This window comes from Elephas maximus, chromosome 4, assembly GCF_024166365.1.
Source record: "Elephas maximus indicus isolate mEleMax1 chromosome 4, mEleMax1 primary haplotype, whole genome shotgun sequence".
NCBI lineage: Eukaryota > Metazoa > Chordata > Mammalia > Proboscidea > Elephantidae > Elephas > Elephas maximus.
In genome coordinates, this window is record NC_064822.1 from 52,591,047 (window position 1) to 52,603,461 (window position 12,415).

Here is a 12,415-nt window from a genome sequence, read left to right on the forward strand (position 1 = left end):
GATGTTGCTTATTGGTCCAGTTGTCAAGATTTTTATTTTCTTTATGTGAGGTGTAATCTATACTGAAGGCCATAGCCCCTGATCTTTATCAGGAAGTGCTTCAAGTTCTCTGGTTTCAGCAAGCAAAGTTGTGTCATCTGCTTACAATAGGTTGTTAACATGTCTTCCTCCAATCCTGATGCCGCATTCTCCTTCATAGAGTCCAGCCTCTTGGATTATTTTCACAGCATAGAGATTGAATAAGTATGCTGAAAAGATACAACCCTGATGCACACCTTTTTGATTTTAAACCTCTCAGTATCCCTTTGTTCAGAGCCCTGGTAGTGTAGTGGTTAAGGGCTTGTCTGCTAACCAAAAGGTCAGCAGTTCAAATCCACCATCCACTTCTTGGAAACCCTATGGGCCAGTTCTACTCTGTCCTATAGGGTCACTATGAGTTGGGATCGACTTGATGGCAACAGGTTTGGGGTTTTGTTTATTCTCTTGCTCTGTTCCAAAGACTGCTTCTTGGTCTGTGTACAGATTCTGCATGAGCAAAATTAAACGTCCTGGAATTCTCATTCTTTGCAATGTCATCCGATAGTACTTGTTGACTATCAAGTTCACTAACAAGTACTGTAAGGGAAAGGTGAGAAGAACTTTGAAGAGTTAGAGGATAAAGCAGCGGCAATCTCTAAGTAGCTGGAACAAAAAAAAAAACAAAAAACTATGAGATTAAAAAGTAAGAGAGAAAAGATAAAAAGAAATATAGGACATCAATGCAGAAATAAAATGACTATTAAAGTTCCAGAAAAAGAGATACAGTAAAGGAAGGAGAGGAAATTATCAAAGAAACAGTATAAGAAAAATCTCCACAAAGGGTATAAATTTCCAGGATGAAAAAGCTCATCCTAAATGCCCAGCAATAATGAATGAAGACAGATCCACACCAAGACACATAATCATGAACTTCAGAATGGTGATTCCAAAATATTCAGAGATGAAAAAACAGGTCATAAAGAATGATACTGATTTTTTCAATAGCAGTATTGGAAGCAAGAAGACAATGTACTAATATCTTTAAAATCCGAAGGGAGAATAGATTGTAACCAAGAATTTCATATTTAGTCAAATTATCAATTATCAGTCAATGTCAGTTTGTTGTACTATGGTGGCTTAGGTGTTGCTGTGACGCTGGAAGCTTTGCCACCGGTAATTCAAAGCAGGGTCTCCCATAGTGGACAGATTTCAATGGGACTTCAAGATTAAGACAGAAAGAAAGGCCTGGAGATCTCCTTCTGAAAATTAGCCAATGAAAACCTTATGGATCACAACAGAACATTGTCTGACTTGCTTGTTTTGGACATGTCATCAGGAGGGCTCAGTCGCTGTAGGAGGACACCATATTTCATGAAGCAGAGGACCAAAAAGGGCAAGGGAGACCCTTGGTGAGATGGAATGGAATGATAGCTGCAGCAATGGACTTGAACATGGTGGCTATCATGATGATGTAGAACTGAGGAAAGTTTCATTCACCGTACATAAAATTGCCTTGAGTCAGAGTCTACTCGACAGCAGTTATCTATGTCTCTATCAATTAAATACAACAGAATTAAGATATTTTCTGACATGCAAAGTCTCAAAAAAATGTAGCTTTCTGAGAAAAGGAAGCTACTGGAGGGTAAGCTCAACCAAAAATAGAGAGGAAACCAAGAGTATAGGCATAGGATACAGCACAAAGGGTCCAACACAGGAGAGACAAAAAGAATTTTAACAATTCACTAACTTTGTAGAAAATGGAAGGCAAGAGGTTAGCCTTCTAGCACTCCTTCCTACCCTTCTCTCCACATTTACTCAAGTTAGTCATAAAGAAACATAAAAAAAGAAAACTCAATAATGTGAATTTAAATTATTATGATCTTTTGCATAGTATTAACTGAGCCAGTAATATATTATGATTAATTTTCTTTATTATATAACATTTTCATGGTATTCATTCACTCGCTGCCAAGGTTATTCCAACTCATGGAGACCTCATGTGTCAAAGTAGAACTGTGCTCCATAAGGTTTTCAATGGCTGATTTTTTGGAAGCCGATCACCAGGCCTTTCTTCCAAGGCACCTCTGGGTGGACTAAAGCCTCCAACTTTTTGGTTAGTAGCTAAACACATTAACTGTTTGCACCACCCAGGGACTCCACGTATGTAATAAATCAATTCCATTTTCTCCTTTGGAGATATCCTTCTGGGAATTCTCCATCTTCTTGCTCCAATATAGATTGATTGCTCTCTTTGCCTTTTGCACAGCCATCAGTCCAAGACTTTATTTCACCATTGTCTTGGGAATTAGTTTTCCCTCTCTCCCATATTGGAGAGCAAACCTTGAGTTACCATAATGAAAGATTCTACAGGGAAAATATTAAACAACATGGGAAGCATCAAAGGAAGATAGAAGAAATACACAGTTACTGGACCAAATTGATGTTCAACCATTTCAGGTGGTAGCATATGATCAAGAACCAACAGTACTGAAGGAAGAGGTCCAAGCTGCACTGAAGGCATTGGTGAAAAAATGGCTCCAGGAATTGACAGAATGCCAATTGAGATGTTTCAACAAACAGATGCAGCACTGGAGGTGCTCACTCGTCTATGCCAAGAAATTTCAAAGACATCTACCTGGCCAACCGATTGGAAGAGATTCATATTTGTACCCATTCCAAAGAAAGGTGATCCAACAGAATGCAGAAATTATGGAGCAATATCATTAATATCATACAGAAGTAAAATTTCCGAAGATCATTCAAAAGTGGTTGCAGCAGTACCTCAACAGGGAACTGCCAGAAATTCAAGCTGGATTCAGAAGAGGATGCAGAACGATGGATACCATTGCTGATGTCAGATGGATCCTGGCTGAAAGCAGAGAACACCAGAAAGATGTTTACCTGTGTTTTATTGACTATGCAAACACATTCAACTGTGTGGATCATAATTATGGATAACATTGTGAAGAACGGGAATGCCAGAACACTTAATTGTGCTCACGAGGAACCAGTACATAGGCCGAGAGGCAGTCATTTGAAAAGAACAAGGAGATGCTGCATGTTTTAAAGTCAAGAAAGGTGTGTGTCAGGGATGTATCCTTTCACCGTACTTATTCAATCTGTATGCTGAGCAAATAATCTCAGAAGCTGGATTATGTGAAGATTACATGGCATCAGGATTGGAGGAAGACTCATTAACAACCTGCAATATGCAGATGACACAACCTTGCTTCCTGAAGTAAAGAGAACTTGAACCACTTAACTGATGAAGATCAAAGACCATAGCCTTCGGTATGGCTTACACCTCAACATAAAGGTAAACAAAATCCTCACTACTGGATCAATAAGCAATGTCATGATAAATGGAGAAAACATCGAAGTCATCAAGGATTTCATTTTACTTGGATCCACAATCAGTGCCCATGGAAGCAACAGTCAAGAAATCAAACAACATATTGCATTGGGCAAATCTGCTGCAAAAGTCCTCTTTAAAATGTTCAAAAGCAAAGATGTCACTTTAAAGAGTAAGGTGTGCCTGACCCAAGCCATGGTGTTTTCAATTGCCTCGTATCCTTGTGAGAGCTGGACAATGAATAAGGAAGGCTGAAGAATTCATGCCTTTGAATTATAGTATTGGCAAAGAATATTGACGATACCATGGCCTGCCAGAAGAATGAACAAATCTGTCCTGGAAGAAATACAGCCAAAATGCTCATTAGAAGGATGGCCAGAATGGTCTCATGGATCTTGGACTGTTATCAGGGGGGACCAGTTCCTGGAGAAGAAAAACATGCTTGGTAGAGGGTCAGAGAAAAAGAGGAAGACCCTCAACAAGATGGATTGACACAGTGGCTGCAACAGTGGGCTCAAGCATAACTATAGTGAGGATGGCGCAGGACTGGGCAATGTTTCGTTCTGTTGTACACAGGGTTGATATGAGCTGGAACTGACTCAACAACGCCTAACAACAACAACCCATATTGGAACCCGTTTTCTTGAATGTTACCTTTTTCTTGATTTATTCTCGAATTGTAGTGGGTCGAAGACTGAATGGAAGTCAAGGCTGTGAATGCTGAGTATATTCTCCTGTGACACCTGTTTAGGAAAGGAAGAAGAGTGGGGAAGTAGCCTTACATGGATATATATTCTAAATAATATTTATAAATATGGAGGCATACCAGAAGCAACATAGCTACAAAAAGTTGAAAGTAGTTCTTTCAGGGGAGGTGTAGAGCACAGGGCTGTCATTTTTCATTGTAAGGCTCGTGGTGCTTTGTAGTTCATTAACGCTCTTAGGCATTTACACAATTCATTTGAAAACTTATGTCCACGCAAAAACCTGCATGTGAATATAGCAGCTTTATTTATAATCAAAAACCGGAAGCATGATGTCTTTCAATAGATGAATGGATAAAGAAATTGTAGTACATGTACACATGGGATATTGTTTGTTGATAAAACAGAAATGAGCTATGAAGCCACAAAGACGGGGTGAATCTTAAATGCATACTGCTAAGTGAAAGAAGACCATCTAAAAAAGCTACATACTAAATGATTCCAATTATATGACATTGTGGAAATGGTAAAGCTATAGACAGTAAACAAATCAATGGTTACCAAGGGTGGGGGGTGGGATGGGAGTTTTAGGGCAGTGAAACTATTCTGTATGATATCGTATTGGTGAATACAAGACATTAAGCATTTGTCAACCCATAATACTCTGCCACACAAAGAGTAAATATTAACATATGCAAATTAAAAAAAACATTTGGGAGGTAGAAGATCCCAGGATGGAATACATAATATGACAAAAGAATCTAAATGAATTACAAACATATAAAACAACCTCATTGAAGATTGGGGTAGGGGCATAAGGTGTTGACCTAAGTAACTTTGTAAATGAGTTGGTAACACTAAAGGAAAGAGGAGCTATATATACATAAGTATTGTACTCTAGTCAATCAACTTGTTTCCCACAGGGGTATGGGTTAACAACTCTGATACTGCTGAACATGTATACTGGAAATAAACAATTAAATGGATGGCAAATGGAAGCCAGGTTTCTCACTTGAAGTGGGAGATTACACATAAGCATGGGGAGGTGACTAGAATGATCCATGTAGCAATGGATTAGAGATGGAGACAGACAGACAAAAGGACATGGGAGCCAAGAGAAAAGAGCTCCCAGTGGCCAAAGCTGAAACAATTTGAGCAACAAAATAAAGCAGTACTGGCTTATAATTCAGAGTATAAAATACATATTCATGAGTCCATACTGATTACATAAATAAATGAGGGTACGTAAACAAATCTTTTGTGCAGAAGAATTCCAAATAATTTATGCAGACATTCTGTCCTTAAGGACAAGAGGGTAGTGCTAACACTCCTGTCTTTGCCTTGCAGGTCTGGAAAGTCCTCCTTCTGCCCTTCCAGCTGGCAAACCCCTACTCGTCCTCCAAGACCTACCATAAAACACCTCTTCTTAATTGCTGTCTCAGGCTCCTCACACCAAAAAGATCTGCTCAGTCATCTATGATGTTTCAGTAGATTTACTGAGAATTTATTGTGTACCAGACATACTCTAGATTCTGGGACTAGAGATGAAAGCAATGTCTCTAACCCCGGAGAGCTCAGCCTAATGATTTATCTATTTTAGCACCTTTCATCTAGCATTGTTTTTGCTTTTGTCTCTCTCTGAATAGACAATGAACTCTTTGAGAGCAAGGTCTATTAGTCACATTTACATTCCCAGTACTGAAGACATTACCTATACGTAGTAATTGACAAAGAAAGGCTTGTTAAAATCAAGCACTGAATTCTCTCTGTTGAAATAGGGACTACTTACAGGCAAACCAAACCAGGAGAAAACAGTCTCTAACATTTTACACTAACAGGTAATTTTTAATTATCTGCAGAATTTTTTCCCCAGCGCTTGAATGTATTACATTTTGGGCAGCAGACAGACTGCATCAGCGACCAATGAATTCAGCTGAAGCCAAAGTGGAACCACCTTCCAGTGGTTCAGCCCTGGTCAGTTGTAGCAGCCTACTGAACTGACAAAAGCCTTTCCTCTGCCATCCTGGGCCTGTTGGTTAGTTGCCTGAAGTTATTTCACTAAATGGCTGCCATGGCTCTGTTATCACAACCACATTGTGTCAGGGAAAAGGGAAAGGGCAGTGCATCTGCTCCCTTTAATCAGGAAAGCAAAAAGCATTTCTAGACACTACCCACACATTGCTACTTAGTTTATTGGCCAGGAATGCCCCGTGGCCACCCCTAGCTCCAGGTAAGAATTTAGTTTTTCCAGGCTTTCAAATACAGGTATAAAATAGAAGTGAGAATTTTGGGAATAGGTGTTGGGATGTGCAGCGTCTGCCAGTCTACCTCTTTGGCTCCCCCCACCCCCAATATAAATCATCCTTCCTATATGTTCACTAAAAAGCACTCATCCCCTCTCTAAAGAAGGCAACTCCACAAGTCTCTTCCAGGTATTGATTCCAGTCTGAAAGCTCTGGGTGTAATGCAGTTTTCCCCATCAGGTTCAAATGGGGCCCTATGTGGTCCAGTAACCTGCAGCTAAAAAGACAAGTTATCTACCCTCAACACATGACCTAACACACAACGGCAGACCAATCAGGATAACTGCACATTCCATCCTTCAGTAAACAAAATCCTACCTACATTGCCTTTAAACTGAGAAATGTTGTCCTTGTTAACCCCTGGTCCCTGGTGCTATGCTGTTCCTTCTCCCTTACCTTAATGGCGATTGTCTTAAGACAGTTAAAAACCATCATTGGAAGTGGAAAAGTAACACCTTTAATTCCATTTTTGCAAGGCCCCAATCTCCACTCCTGCTAAGACTGCTTATTGGGCCCTTTGGTTTAGTTTTAGTTATGGTTTGTTTTACCACACCAAGACTGACTCTTGGGACTCACAATCAACCTACATGACAAGTTGCAAGCTTCTTTTTGTTGTTGGTTAGTTGCCACCAAGTCTGCTCCAGCTCACGGTGACCCCATGCACAACAGAATGAAGAACGCTGCCTGGTCCCACATCATCTGCTAACTGCAGTGTGAGTCCACTGTTGCAATTGTCAATTCTGAGCACCTTCCACCCTAGAGGGCTCATCTTCCAGCACTCTATCGGGTAATATTGTTTTGATCCATAGGGTTTTCACTGGCTAATTTTTGGAAGTAGATCGCAAGGCCTTAGTCTGAACCAGTTGCCATTGAGTAGATTTTGACTCATGATAACCTCATGTGTGTCGGAGTAGAACTATGCTCAATAGGATTTTCAACTGACTTTTCAGAAGTAGATTGCTAGGTCATTCTTCCGAGGGACCTCTGAGTGGACTTGAGCCTCCAACCTTCTGGTCAGGAGCTAAGCACTTAACAGTTTGCACCACCCAGGGACTCCATCTTGTTGAAACCTGTTCACCATTTGGAATACTGAGCATCACAGCAACATGCAAGCCACCACAGCACAACAAACTGACAGGCAGTGGAAGAGTATCTTAGCGGGGCTGTATTTTCTTCATCACTCTGCTTTCAAATCAGTGTCCTCTTCATCTGATTTTATTCCTTTTTGCAGGGCTTTGCAGCTTGCACTTAACACTTAGCATGTGTCACTGTTTTCCATGTACATTTACTGAGTTCCCCTAACAACCCTAAGAAGCAGGTATGATTATCATTTCCATTTTGAGATGAGGTGCCTGAGGTACATGGTCACACAGTGAATAGGTGGTAGAACCATGATTTGAAACCAGGCAGGCTGGCACCAAAATCTGTGCCACTACAACTGCCTAAGAAGTGACCAACACATGCCAGCATTCTCTAGATTCTCTATTATTACCCTCAACACCACTCTGGTCTGATTTCCAAAGTGTAACAGGCAAATGTCTCACCAGCAAATAGCTGAGTTCACCAATTTTTCAGCATAGGATATGTGGGTCCTTGCTAATCCTAACTCCTTCATCTTTTAGTATTTGTCGTTTGCAATTACAGACATCAAATTGTTCATCAGGGTTCTTAGCTGCAAATGAGAGAACTCATTTTAGCCTGTTTAAGCAGAAAAGGAATTTATAAAACATTAGATAGCAAACAATCTCCAGACAGGCCAGGGTCAAGTTTGGAGGTTTTAAATACAAGAAAATGCCCAAAACACATCTACAAACTGCTCCACAAAGACTGTCCTGCCAGACACACCAAATATAAATCCCACTACTGGATGGCAAAGTCTCTGCCACTGCTGCCCAAATGCTAAACACCGGGCCTACTCTTGCTATAAACTGCGAGAGTGACTCTTTACTAAGTTCTGTTCCAACCTGAAGTACGTGCTCCTGCTTGAGCTGCAAGAATCTCTACCTTAGGGAGGCGGAGCTCATGTGAGAGATTCCCCAAAGGATTTTCAAAAGATCATGGGGGGACAGGGACACCAAGAATGATGTTTACTACACCAAACCTTTCTATTTTAGGTTAATATTGAAAATTAATCTCAAATTTCCCAAGGACAAAGATTTTTAGCAATTATTCCAGTACTAGGAATTCACTGCATGTGTTAAATGATAAATGCACTTATGTATAATTTGACAAATAACAAAGAAATTAAGACAGTTACTAAGTTGTGCCCATGCCCGTTAAAACCATAGTAGTGTAAGTCACTCGCATCTCTCGTTGATCATGAGAATGCCAGAAAAAGCCATCTAAATGCAAATAAACAATATTATAAAGCGTAACAATAATGCAAACACTAAGGGCCATGTGGAAATTATACCTTAAGAACATTAAAGTTTATACAAATTGAAATGACACATAATATTCAGCATAGCACATTTAGACATTTATAAGCCCAGATGTGGTATCCACTTTAACATTCATATACCTAATTCCACAGGTTACACGGCCCAAGTTTCAGGGCTGCTTTCGATTCTTATGTCCTGCAAAAAGTTCAACTCTGTAACTCTCCAACTCTCCTACCGTATATTCTTTAACCCAAACTAATAGAATATTTACATCTTTTATCATGAAACTTGAGTATTAATTCAATTAAGTAAATAATACCACAAAAGATAAAATGTTATTCTTTTATTTATGTTAAATAAAAACATGAGAAAATCCTTTTTTAAAAAGGGTCAGAATATTCCTTATGTCTCCAAACCAAGTTCAGGGATGCAAAGAAATGTTGAGTTCTTTCTCCCCCCCCCCCACTTAAGGATCACAATATGCGTTCATGTTGTTATAACCTAAAGAGACAACATAGATACATGTCCTTTAGCTGGCACCTCAGGGAACTCACACGTGCAGTTGGTATCTGGGCAAGCAAGGAACAGAATACAGGCACAAGTATATTCTGGAAATACCTCCTGTTCTGACAATGAACCTCAGTACCAAATATTATGTTTTCTTTTTCATGGTCTTGCTAAATTTTTAAAACATACATACCACCGCATTTCAGTGGTACAATTTCTGCACAATTGCAGAATTATATTAACTGGCAGTAGATGAATTTTATAAAATTTAAAATTACACATAACTAACAGTATTGCAAAATGTTGCCAGTAGAAATATGACCCCAAGGAACCGCCATTTCCAAAACATAATTGGGCACACATTTACAATGCACCTGCTAGGTTTTGAATTAACTTGTCTTGTCTGATCTACACTAAAGACTATGCTTGAATCGCTGAAAGCAAAATGCTAAATTCATGATTTCTAAACCCATGAACCCCTAAACTCATCGCAAACCCTAGTGTGACTGAGTTTAATGGCAAAAGATTCATCCAAACAGGTTGTGGTAGGCTCACGATTCTTCAATCTTAGTTCAGGTGGTAAAGAGTTTTTCTACAACTGGAGTCAGTAAGAAGAATTTCTCTGTTAGAGAAAGCAGACATTTTCACCTTCGGCAGACTGCCAAGATGCTTTATTATGGAATTTACGAAGCTACAGTTTGGTAACTGGTGGATTTTATAAAAAAAGAAAGAAAAATCAAAGAAAAAAAAGCAAAGGATAACTTAATGCAATCCCATGTCCCAAAACTTTCTAGATTTTTTTAGTGCAAGAGATGCTATTATCAATGGAACACTTGAGAATCAGCTGTGAAATCCTAGGAAAAAATGTAATCAACTCACAAGTGGTGATAAAAAAAAAACGAGAAACAACCAGAGAGGCACACAGATTGTTTTGTTCTGTTTTTTTTTTTTTAAAGGATTTTTATACTATATTAAAAAACCACAAAATAAAAAAGGAATCAATCAACGTATCTTAGAAGTCCTTCCAAGAGTCTCAGAACCCAACAGTCACAGAGGCTGCCACCTTTGTCTTCTTTGCTCAGCCTGTAGCTCATTTAAGGATCATCAGAGATGACTCGTGTTCTAGGTTTTTAAAATCAAACTTGTTCTGCCAAATCCAAAACCCTGAATTTATCCAAATTGTAGAAACATGCTTTCACCACCCGTCCACCAAAATACCTCCCATTCAGATCAACAACAGCTAAAAGGCAAACAGAAAAACAGTTGGTTAATACAGGTATCCTATAAGACATTACAAGAACATATTTTCTTTATAAAGGTTAAGATAAAAATTCAACTTCTTTATTCTTAATCTTTAGATGTACAATTTACCTTTAATTGCTGATTCAACCCTTTCAAATTCCAAAAATATTCGTACTGCTTCATCATCCGGGGCACCAGGAATCTGGAAAAGAAACACCAAGTATAATGGGTAGTTATCAATTGAGGTATCACGGAATGTGTGAGTTATCTATCTTAAATGATATCTGTAAGTATTCAAATTATCATCATACACAGCCAAGCAGTAGTCAAATATCAACAAATTGAGTATAATTTGTCATCAAAATTTTGTTGAGTATCTGTTTTTATAACAGGCACTGTGTTAAGTGCTGGGAACATGCAGCTAAGCAAGATGGCCTTTGATCTCCTGGAAGTTCTATGCCTGCTAACACGTACACGAATAACTATGCAGTCAACAGACAGTAACACAACATAGAAGAAAAGCAGAAATTTTAAATAAAATACATTAGTACTCTCAATGTCTTTTTTTTTTCTTAACATTTTATTGTTTAGGTCAAAGTTTACACAGCAAATTAGCTTCCCGTTCAACAATTTATACACAATTTTGGTGACACTGGATGCAAACCCTTGAATGTGTCAGCATTCTCTCACCTTTCTCCATGGGTTCTGTGTCCATTTACCCAGCTTTCCTGCCCCTACAGTTCCTCTGAACTCTTTGCTTTTGGGCAAACACTGCCCTTTAGGTCTCATATAGTTGATTGTTCTGAGGTATACATTCCTCTGTTATTCATTTTATAGGCCTGTCTATTGTATGGCTATAATGTGATCTCTGGGAGTGATTTTAGTTCCAAGATTGAAGGGTGTCTAAGGGTTACAGCCTCAGGGATTCCACCAGTCTCAATCAGGCCAGTAAGTCTGGTTCTTATTTATGAGTTTGAATTTTGTTCTACTTTTCTCTCCCACTCCATCCATAACCTACTACTGTGATCCCAGTCAGGGCAGCTGGTAGTGGTAGTAGCTGGGCACCATCTAGTTCTTCTGGTCTCAGGCTACTGGACACCATCGTTCATGTGGTTCACTAGTCCTTTGGTCTTTGAGTCTTCGGTGTTCTTCACCCTTCTTTGTTCCATATGGGAAGAGACGAATCGAAATATCCTAGATGACCACTTGAAACCTTTGAAGACTACTCACCAGTTGCTACTCACCAAGGCAGGATATAGAACACTGTCTATATGAATTATGATATGCCAACTGACTTAGATGTCCCGAGACTATGGTCCCTAGCCTGCAGGCCCCGTATCTCAGTCCTGGGAGGTGGACAGTTGTGGCTAACAAGTTTTCATGACTGTTTTCCCTGTGCACACTATTGTATACATGGGTATATTTGTAGCATGTACACAAATATATGTACATGAGTGTGCTTCCACAGGCCCTCCCACCCCTCTTCAGCTTACATACCTACCGATGTATCCACTTGTACATTACTGTTTCTTATTACTGTTGCTGCACGACAGGATTGTATTAGTATTTACTGTTGTTGCCTTTTACTCCTGTGTACCTTTCAGTGTCTTCCTTTACCTTAAGTTGTGCTGATCTCCCATATTGTGTATTATCTTTCCCTTCACCAAAGTAAATACATGTCTAATATTTTGTTAGTGGTCCCCCAACCCCCATCCCTGGTAACCATCAAAGAATGCTTCTGTGTGAAAACTTTTTCCTGACTTTTTATATAGTGGTCTGTGATTGACTTATTTCACTCAGCATAATGTCCTCCAGGTTCATCTATGTTGTGAGGTGTTTTGAAGATTCACTGTTCCTCTTTAACACTGCGTAATATTCCACTGTGTGTATGTACTACAGTTTGTTTAT

At 39.3% G+C, this 12,415-nt stretch overlaps 1 protein-coding gene across 2 annotated transcripts in view; it reads right to left on the reverse strand.

The window, feature by feature from the left end:
- Positions 1–4,404: 4,404 nt before the first annotated feature.
- The window catches only part of RBM17 (RNA binding motif protein 17), a 43,621-nt gene continuing 35,610 nt past the window's right edge, over positions 4,405–12,415 (reverse strand). Inside the window, exons 11-12 of one of the 2 annotated variants that reach the window (XM_049882039.1) lie at positions 10,637–10,709; positions 4,405–10,505 (exon numbers count right to left, since the gene is read on the reverse strand). In XM_049882039.1, the coding sequence (XP_049737996.1) occupies positions 10,402–10,505; positions 10,637–10,709 (177 nt within the window). In that variant the 3' untranslated portion in view covers positions 4,405–10,401. The remainder of the gene's footprint in view (positions 10,506–10,636; positions 10,710–12,415) is intronic. The other variant, XM_049882038.1, reaches the window with a different exon arrangement.